Below are 10,730 nucleotides of genomic sequence, written 5' to 3' on the forward strand. Positions count from 1 at the left end.
CAAACATAGGGGCGTCCGTATGTGCACTTGGTACCAAGACACCCTAGGCCATAATTTGTTGATCGACTTTGTGGTTGTATCATCGGATTTGTGGCCGCATGTTTTGGACCCTCGGGTGAAGAGAGGGGCGGAGCTGTCAACTGATCACCACCTGGTGGTGTGATGACTCCGATGGTGGGGGAGGATACCGGCCAGACCTAGCAGACCTACGTATTGTGAGTGTCTGCTGGGAACATCTGGCAGAGTCCCCTGTCAGAAGGAGTTTCAACTCCCACCTCCAGCAGAGTTTCTTCCACGTCCTGGGGGAGGCGGGAAACATTGAGTCCCAGTGGACCATTTTTTGAGCCTCCATTGTCAAGCCGGTGGATCAGAGTTATGGCTGTAAGGTGGTCAGTGCCTGTTGTGGCGGAAATCCCCGAACCCCCTGGTGGACACCAGTGGAAAGGGATGCTGTCAAACTGAAGAAGGAGTCCTATTGGGCCTTTTTGACCTGTGGGACTCCAGAGGCAGCTGACATGTACCGGCTGGCCAAGCGGGGTGCTGCTTCGGCGATCGGCAAGGCAAAAACTCGAGTGTGAGAGGAATTTGGTGAGGCCATGGAAAGCGAGTTCCGGATGGCTTCTAGGAAATTCTGGTCCACCATCCAGTGTCTCAGAAGGGGGAAGTAGTACACCATTAACGCTGTGTACAGTGGTGATGGAGCATTGCTGACCTCAACTCAGGACGTTGTGAACCGGTGGGCAGAATACTTCGAAGACCTCCTCACTTCCACTGACACGTCTTCCTCTGAGGAAGCAGAGTCTTCAGGCTCCAAGGTGGGCTCGCCCATCTCTGGGGCTCAAGTCACTCAGGTAGTCAAAAAAACTCCTTGGTGGCCAGGCCCCGGGGGTGGATGAGATCCACTCAGAGTTCCTGAGGGCTCCGGATGTTGTAGGGCTGTCCTGGCTGACACGTCTCTGCAACATCGCGTGGACATCAGGGACAGTCCCCCTGTATTGACAGAGGAATCACACTCCTCAGCCTCACTGGTAAAGCCTATTCAGGGGTGCTGGAAAGGAGGGCTGTCAGTTAGTCAAATCTCAGATTCAGGAGGAGCAGTGGGTGTGGGTGCCTTCCAGCAGTAGAAACCATACCTGAAGAGATGATCTAGACCATGAAGGAAGTAGCGCTACATGACCCAATCGTATACCCTCAGCTATGGATAGGTCTTGGGTTTTGACGAAAAATTTGAGACAAAGTGTCCCCCAACATCATAGTACTAGAAGAGGCGGGCGGTGCGAGAGCGCTTCTCTTCCTACGGATCACAAAGTCAGTACTCAGCGGATTCTGTGTCATCCCCCGGTCAGTAGTAGATCTAGGTAGGTGAGGTGCCCTAATGTGAGAAGCCTCCCTGTCTATCCTGCTGTTAATGTTGAAGCCACACATTTATATAGCGCAAGGTCAAAGCACATGCAAGTAGGCATCAAATAGGATGACGGCAATCCATTTACTAAAACTGGCCAATTCTATGTTTTAAAATGCCACTGTTCTGTCTCCTTGGTGAACTATGAGGAGATCCTGGCCCAACTCAGCGCTGGCACTGCCTAACTTGAACACTTCCATATCTTCCCCAAAAAGCTATGGAAGGATATGCAGCAGGTATGACCAGATCATTGTGATTAACACAGATCACCAACAGCATTTCCCCAAATTCTACCATAAATGTCTACAAATGATTATAAATGTCTATATGTGATTACATCTGTATTCTTAGGTTAGTGCTTTACCAAAAGGGATATTCTAATGAATGAGCAAGCGAGTAACCATTCATCCATCCATCCATCCATCCATCCATCCACGCCCTATGCACTGTGAGCTAGACCTGCTAAGACCTCTTTCTCTGGGTACTCGAGTTTCCTGTCATATCCTCCAAAACATGCATGGTAGGTATACAGTATGGAACACTCCAAATTGTCCTTAGGTGTGTTTGTGAGTTTATCTCTGTGTCACTAGTGATTGTCTTACAATCAAATCAAGGTGTACTGCCCAAAGACAGCTGGAATAGGTTTCAACAGAGCCTAACAGCTAAGAAAATGGATGGATGATGATTCCATGGGCTGCACAATGGCAAAATGGTGAGCACAGGGGTGTCCAAACTTTTTGCAAAGGGGGCCAGATTTGGTGTTTTAAAAATGTAGGGGGGCCAACCTTGGCGGGCGTTCGTTACATATAACAGCAATGAATTTAAATAGATTTCTGTGTTTAACATTTGCTTTTTTATTTTAATTTCAGCTATCTTAAGCATGTGTTTTGGTTCATTTGAAACGTGCATATCAAAATTGAATTGACATTAAATATTGAAATTGAATATTCACTTAAATTCACTTTATTTTTAACACTTTAGTTAACTTTTTTGTAACAATTGAACAGAAGTAATTGTACTCTTGGGTGCAAATTACATTTGAATGATTAAAACATATCTCACCATGGCAGTTTAATATTTATAAAAAATTTAAACACAATAACAGAGTAATAGTCATATCAAGTGCATGACCCATTTAAAATATAACATTAGTACCTATAAATGTTGATTGGATTTTTAAATGGTTATTATTCTGGAGTGGAAAGTTAAAAAAAACATTTTCAGACTTATCGTAAATGAAAAATGACTTGTCCACATGAGTGTGATGGGTGAAACTGAGATCTGGAGTGCAGGATAAAGGCCAGGTGTGGCAGTAGTATGGAAGCGCAAGATGTCTTGTAAGTGAGAGTCCGATAGCCGAGTCCTCAAATGGCTCTTATTTAAGTTCATAACCGAGAATGTCTTCTCTCACAAATACGTCGACCCGAACAAGCTTAGGATTTTCTTACCAAATGCTCGAATCTCTCTGTACTTGTGCTTTTCCATATACGTCAGCATGTTTTGTTTGGTAATGTCGCGTCACATCGAATTCTTTAAAAACAGCCACTGTCTCTTTACAAATGAAGCAGACACAGTTGTTCCGTATTTCAGTGAAGAAATAGTTCAATTTCAACTCATTCTTGAACCGTCGGCCCTCGCAGTCAACTTTCCTCCTTTTGTTGATTGTCGCCATTTTAGAAAGTTAGGGCCTCATACAGTCAATTACTCATATACTAATTTGCTGTTCCTAATTGAGCCTATAGATGGCAGCAATTAGCACACGCACGTAACAGCGCTGCTGCCCAATGTATTAATTCTCCATGCGGGCCAGACGTTATTGATTTTATGACGGAGGCTGCGGGCCGGATGGAAATTGACCACGGGCCACATTTGGCCCCTGGGCCGGACTTTGGACATGCCTGGGTTAGCACATGTGCCTCATTTCAGTAGGGCTACCACACCTAAGTTATTTGCTTGTCATCTACCCACCACGAGTAGTTGCTAGTTGTTGATTGATTGAATCATATGAAAATGAATTTAATGCATCCAATTTGTCTTCAACTTTGCAGTCTGAACCAGTTTTCTAGAGCTGTTACAAGTCTCGCGCCTGTAACTCGAGAACGCACGTGGCCTTAACATTTTTAGATGTACAATAATCCCTCATTTTTCGCTGTCAATGGGGACCAGAAACCCCCGCGTTAAGTGAAAACTGCGAAGTAGCGCCAACCTCCCTAGCCCCCACCACCCCCTTCACGGAATTTTCATGCATGTGTATGTGGGTGCCTGTTTTTATTTTTACTTTACATTTATATTGGATTTATACTTTACATGTTTAAGATGAGGCGGCTCGGTGGCACAGTGAATAGTACATCCGCCTCATAATTCAAAGGTCCCGGTTCAAACACACCTGGCTCCAGCCCTCCTGTGTGGAGCTTGCATGTTCTCCACAAGCTCGCATGGGTTCCCTCTAGGCAATCTGGCTTCCTTCCACATTCCAAAAACATGCATGACAGGTGAATTGGACATACTAAATTGTGATTAGGTGCGTGAATGGTTGTTCGTCTGTGTGCCCTGCAATTGGCTGGCAACCAGTTCAGGGTGTCCCCAGCCTACTGCCTGAAGCCAGCTGACATAGGATCGATCGGGCCCCACGGCCCTTATGGGGATAAGCGGCTTCAGAAAATGGATGAATAGATGGATATATTACTGCAGTACATATATTTACTTAAATTATTCAACCTTATACAGTAAATGTATTGTTTTTATTATTATTTATTATTGAATTCTATTTCCGTGTCTTGGCTGTATGTACTAGTCGGGATCATGGCGACAGATGTCCTCGCTATGACCAAAGCAAAAAAAAAAAAAAAAAAAAGTAGTACTGTTCTTACCTGAGTGGCCAATTAATCTGTCAGTTAGCTCATAGAGAATGTCTACAAGACGCAGACACCACTGAGGAGTTGATTTTAAGTTCTGTATATTTGGCCGATGTGCAAAATCTTTCCTCCTCAACTCCGGAACCCAAGAGAACCCAGGAAAAAAAAAAAATAATAAAAAAGCTTGCTATGCTATCATACATGTTTATCTGCTTGGGCAAGGCTGGTGCTAAAAGTGCAGAATAAGCAAGGACGACTGAGAAAATGCATCAATGAAGAGAAATAACACTTTGGGGATGTTTAGTTGACAAATCTACATTGTAACAAGGTTAAAATCTCCAAAATGTTGAACTCCCATAGTAAGGCCCCTTTAACAATAAACAACTTGCAATTTGGCTATTTTAATAAGAAACATCACGGCAATGGACATACTGTGCTTTGGGGGACCACATAAGATAATGTGGGTGGACAAAATTACATGGGCAATGTGCTTCTTCCTTGATATTTGCTTCAACTTATTTTTGGCCCAATTAAAAATAATACTGTGCACTACAGGAACTGCTATTTTAGGCAACAATGTTAAGTTCTACCTTTTTATTTTTTACCCCTGCAACTCAAGTTGAAAAAAAAAAACAGGATTGAAATAACAAAATTATACTTCAGATCATATGAAGTGCAACAGATGGCAGGACAGCAAAAGATTAAGAGATCAAGAGAACAATAGCAGCATACCTTCCAATCACCTACTGGTACCAGCTGTTCACAGTTTTCCTGCAGAGAGAGAGAGAGAGAGAGAGAGAGAGAGAGAGAGAGAGAGAGAGAGAGAGAGAGAGAGAGAGAGAGAGAGAGAGAGGGAGAGAGAGAGAGAGAGAGAAGGAAGGGAAGATTAATTAACAAAGCAATGGTAGAACATAGGTTTTATTTAAAATTAATACTCATTACATGTTGATCATCAGTATAAATATGGTCAATGTGAGTCAAATGACATCTTGGGTCCTCGCAAGCTGTACATTATTACTTTAGCGACTAGATAACCTTTATTTTTGAAATATTACAGTGATTCTTCGCTATATCATGCTACGCCTATCACGCGTCAGTGCATCGCAGATTTTTTTTAATTAAATAAAATAAATAACGAAAGCTATATTGCTGATAGATGCACTATGAAGGTTTCTTGCATGCCTGACAGATGAGGTAAGGTAACTATAAATGCACTTAATGCACTTGCCACGGACACTCCTTGGACATCCAACTACTGCAGTACACATATTTACTTATGTCTTCAAATATTAAACCTTATACAGTAAATGTAAGTTTAAGTGGCTGTGGTCTCATGGAGAGCTGTGTCATATTAGCTCACGCCAGGAAGTCTGATTAAGGTGAACACTGTAGAAAACATGATAGAAGTCACAGTTGACACTTGAAATTCCAATTTCTGACAAAAAAAAAATCTAGATAAGAGATTTCCAAAGGAGCGGTGAAGCCGCTCTCCTCCTCCCAAGAGCCTGCATGTTTTGTGATTGAAACCGAGCTGTTTGCCTTGGTCAACAAAAAACAAGCGGAAGTTCGGGCATGAGTAGATTACACCTTCTGCCCTCATTGGTCGATGCTCGCGCTGGCAGACAATCGCACGGCTTGCAGGGCAATCAAAAGTGATTTCAGGAGGGAGATTGGCACTTCTATATGACACGTGATTGGCTCACAGTGCGACTATCGATGAATGAGGGCAGGAGTGTAATCTACTCCTGCCCCAACTTCTGCTGCTTGGGTTATCCAGCCAGTGTCAATCAAAACACATGCAGGCTACTAGGAGGAGGAAGACGTTTTGCCATTCCGTTGGAAATCGCGTACCTAGATTTCTTTTGTAATAAATTGGAATTTCAAGTGTAAAGTGTGACTTTTATCATGTTTTTTACAGCGTTCTCTTTCATTTGACTTTCTGGCGCCGCTAATATCCTAATATGGCCACAGCTGAGAATATAGCAAAATGGATGGGGAGGCATGACAGCAGTTACTGTAAAAGGTTTAATAATTTAAGATTTAATTAAATTAATGTACAGTACTGCAGTGATATTTGTCTGAAATATGTATAGTATGAAGACTTTATACATTCATATATATATATATATATATATATATATATATATATATATATATATATATATATATATATATATATATATATATATATATATATATATACAGTATATATATATATATATATATATATATATATATATATATATATATATATATATATATATATATATATAAAATTTTTTTTTTTTTTTTAAATCTACCTGCAAGCATGACAGAACATTTGATTGATAAAGTGTGCTGGGCATGGGGAAGAAAAAAAACATTTAGTAATTTGGTAACATTGTGTCCATCAAAGCTCAAATAAAACGAATTGTTGAAAGCCACAAACTATGGGTAAGAGGTCTTCAAAATACAAGAAAAGTAGCCAACATTTGAAAAATCCCACAAGAATGTATGTGATTACCAACTTGATGACAAGAGGACTGAATAATATATCAGTTTTATATCGTTTTTTTTTAATCTAATGTGCTTGCAAATAGCACATGTTTATATATCTTGTATGTTTTGTGATGTTACACCCAGTTACAATACTCAGTGTAACCTGCGTTATTTGGTTTTGAGGGTTTTTTGGTTTTTTTGTTTTCTTTTGTTTTTTTTTTACCTCAACCCTCATAAAATTTACTGAAGCAAATAAATGCCACACTGAACCAGCAGATGGCCCTCTTCTCTATATTATCTAACATCCAATAATGGTGAGCATATGTTTTCTTAAGGGGAAGACACTGCTTTTTATTCAGTTGACCTAATTAGGCCATCTATTTTATCACAGCCAGATTTGTCTGCACCTTACATGCTTTCTAATATTGTATATAAAGAATGTGAAATGAGTGGAGAAGGAGAAGCCTCACTCAGTAAGTTATTGCTTGTCACAAAATTCCTACAACCACAACCATACCAGTGGCATTGACAGACCCATTTTAAGGAATCTTCAGCTCACCTACGTATATTCTCAGTGTTGGTCACCACATTAGTGGCTTACTGTGGTTTTGGCAACATTAAATCATTTTCATGTTTACATTAATTAAAAAACTTGGGCCAACAGTTCAGAGCAATGGTGACTGTGGCAGCGGCAAAGAAGTGAATCCAAGCATGTTGAGAAAGGGTAGAGGAAAGTGTCATAGGTGCTGAGTGATAGAAGAGTTCCTTCTCGGCTAAAGGGGCATGTTTATAAGACAGTGGTGAGGCTGTGATGTACAACTTGGAGACAGTGGCTCTGAGGAAATGACAAGAAGCAGAGCTGGAGGTGGTCGAAATGAAGTTGTTGATGTTTGCTTTCACACTGCTGGGGATGATTATAGTCATTAGAAGGATAGCCAAGATGTTAAAGAGAGCTAACTTTGATCATTTGGACACTTCCAGAGAGTGAGTATATTGATAAAAGGATTATAAGCAGGGATGCACATAACTGGTCTGCAGGTACGCATGCGTGACAGAAATCCCTGATGCGTAACATCACATGTGTCATTTTGTGTATTTTAGCGCCCTATCTCATTTTCACCCATGACAAAAACCAAACCTGAGCTGAACAAATGTTTTTTTTTTTTTCTGCACACTTAAATGTGGTGTAAGTTTTACCGTTAATATCCTCAACTAGCAGACAAAACAGGTGCATTTGATACAGAATTAACATTTTCAATCATCCTTTATTAAACAAGTACAAAAAGAGCATGTGAATGTAGCACAACTTATGGCTAACAAGTAAGCTAGTCGGTAATAAATTAATAAGCTAATAAATGTATTGAAGCGGCTTGGACTGGCTGTCAGAGCTGAGTATCATTCTTGGGAGTGTGTGAAGGAGATTGTTTTCGTTGTCACTCTACAGTGACGGAGAATTTACCTCTTACTTGCTGGTACTATAAACTGTGTCCCAAATGAACTGTGCAAACCATAACTAATAGAGTTTTAAGCCTTAAAAGAAATTCTTGGCTCTCCGAAGATGACTCCCATTCACTTTGAAGTTGTGAATATAAAATTCTGCGGTCTTCCTGCTAAATATCACAAATATGACAGGTACAGTGTGTACTCAATTAGTCTTTATTTCTTTTCCTTCACAACGTGTCTCTCGCTCTTCCACACTTCTCTCTCCTGCACGCACGTTACTCAAATGCTGCAACTAGCAAAACATCCATTCAGAAGAGAAAACAAATGCAAATAAACGATATATCCCAAGTAATAAGTTACAGCGTAAGTTGTCAAGGATGCAGGCTGCATGTGTGCATACAGACATTTTGTGTTTTTGCTTGTTCTGAATTTTACCGGAGGGTTTTCGCTGGTCCGACGGCGGGTCTGGCGGAGCCAATGTCGTGCGATGACATGCCAACGATGAGTGGGACGACTGTGGGCAGGGGGTTTGTTGAAGGGCTTCGGGCTCGAAGGGCATGGCTGCCCTCCTGAAGCCTCCTCTCCTTTTTCCTGCTGTGTTGTGAAACAAAACGTAAACACAAAACACCCCCGTTTCCATAACACACAATTGCATATTAATTAACTTCGCGAATTGATTAGTTTTATGATGAGTGAGTGAGCTGATGTTTTTGTTGTAATTAAAAGACAACATTTTGAAAGGAATGGAATTATTAAACTGGCATTCCAAAATGATATGTGTCATCTTTATTTATGTCATTTTTTATCCCACTCTACAATGAAATGAATCAGGCACTCCTAACATACTAAATGAATGAGGACTATCAATGACCTCGACCAGTAACTGTATGAACAATGGAGTGACTCCAACATGCCCGGGGAAAGAGTTTGTTCTTGTTGGTGTTTTTTTAACTTGTCAAAAGTGTTGCTTGACGCAACGACAGCTCGGCAACAGAAGCACACTGAATCTCAAATGGACTCGATTGGTTTCATAAAAGTGTGGCTTTTGAATTTACACACTGGATGGTCACCTTGAGGCACATGTAAGAAATGTAGTGACGCAAAAAGATGTGAAGCGATTCGGTCAACAAGAATGAAGGCTATACGGTCCACTCTCTCCAATGTACGACTACTGGGAGGCGTGCTCAATTTAAGCTACACGTGATTCACTAAACGTGTCATGTGACCTAAGCAGCCACATATTACCATAGCAACCAAACACCATGTGAGTGAACCTAAATATGGCTCCTACAAACAGCAAGTCATTATGCTTGAGTCTACCCAACTAACAGATGAGCTGAAAAACTCATTCACTTCCATTGACAAGCATATTTGTCAATAAGATTTTTTTTCAACGGGTATGGGTGGGGGAGTATCTGATTCTGTTCCACTGTAAATGTCTCGAAACAACTTTACTGATGTACTGATCATGTGTGTAATCACAAACAAAAACGCAAGAGAGAAGCCTTCAAAACAGAATCACACAAAAAAGCCTGCAGTAAAAAGAAACAAACAATAAAAAAGCACAAAAGTAAAAAGAAGCATGCAAGAAAAAAGGAGCAAACAAAAAAGCACGAAATAAAAAAGCACACAAGAAAAATGGAACAAACAATAAAGAAGAGCATGCAAGAAAGAAACATTTAAAAAAGAGAAAGCAAGGATAAAGAAGCAAACAATAAAAAAGAGCATGCAAGAAAAAAAAAGCAGCATTTTTTTTTTCTCATTTTAAAAATAAGCACTACCGGCAATTCAAACCTTATTGCCATTATCAAAATCATGGCCCTGTCAGATTTCTTCCCAATAACCAGGAAAAAATAATAAAGTAACGCTGTACTAGGCACAGTGGCCGCTCTTCACCAATAGCCTAAAAAGGCATAACTGCCTTAACAGGCAAACGTTTCGGGGATTTTAGAGAAATTTAGTGGTACGTTCAGGGTTACTATTACTGCCACTTTCTGCCATTTTACCTGTTTAGACTAACGTCCAAAAGCGGCCACTGTGCCCAGTAAAGGGTCAAGCACCATACTAAGGTATGTAAGTATTGCACATGGGGTTATTGAATGTCCTCAAGTGGCATGGTTGGTTAAGCGTTTGCCTTTGAACACAGCGTCCTGGATTCTATTCATCTCTAACCTGGGATATTTATTATCTGTGCTGGCACAATGTAATTGAGGCAAGTTCTAGACAGGCAACAATATTCCAAACTTGAATCCAGGAGGAGGGCAGAGATTTAATATATTCTCAGTATTAGACTGTGGGTGTTTTAATGTTGTAATACAGTACTATATTAAAAAGTAAAACATAAATCCCATGAAGTTTGCTTGTAGGAAAACCCTAAGTGCATGTTTACAAAAACAGCATAGTAATAAATTGTTTTCAAGCAAGCTTGGGTAACAGACCATATCTGAATCGGTCCCTCTCTGCTCTGGGAGCAAAGGCTTTTCCTCTGGGAACTTCTGTTCCTTTATCCCCGCCATCCTGGTCAGAAACCTGAAATCATCACATGCACACAC

At 40.6% G+C, this 10,730-nt stretch overlaps 1 protein-coding gene and 1 pseudogene across 3 annotated transcripts in view; both read right to left on the reverse strand.

Moving 5' to 3' along the window:
* The window catches only part of ndrg4 (NDRG family member 4), a 64,158-nt gene that overhangs the window by 27,416 nt on the left and 26,012 nt on the right, over positions 1–10,730 (reverse strand). For 2 of the 3 annotated variants that reach the window (XM_088416279.1, XM_088416276.1), the window contains exons 2-4: positions 10,617–10,707; positions 8,614–8,772; positions 4,990–5,028 (exon numbers count right to left, since the gene is read on the reverse strand). In XM_088416279.1, the coding sequence (XP_088272405.1) occupies positions 4,990–5,028; positions 8,614–8,772; positions 10,617–10,694 (276 nt within the window). In that variant the 5' untranslated portion in view covers positions 10,695–10,707. The remainder of the gene's footprint in view (positions 1–4,989; positions 5,029–8,613; positions 8,773–10,616; positions 10,708–10,730) is intronic. The other variant, XM_088416277.1, reaches the window with a different exon arrangement.
* LOC148421851 (uncharacterized) lies at positions 187–965 on the reverse strand (annotated as a pseudogene).

Source organism: Hippichthys cyanospilos, chromosome 6 (genome assembly GCF_059441005.1).
Source record: "Hippichthys cyanospilos isolate Australia breed blue-spotted pipefish chromosome 6, RoL_Hcya_1.0, whole genome shotgun sequence".
Lineage (NCBI taxonomy): Eukaryota > Metazoa > Chordata > Actinopteri > Syngnathiformes > Syngnathidae > Hippichthys > Hippichthys cyanospilos.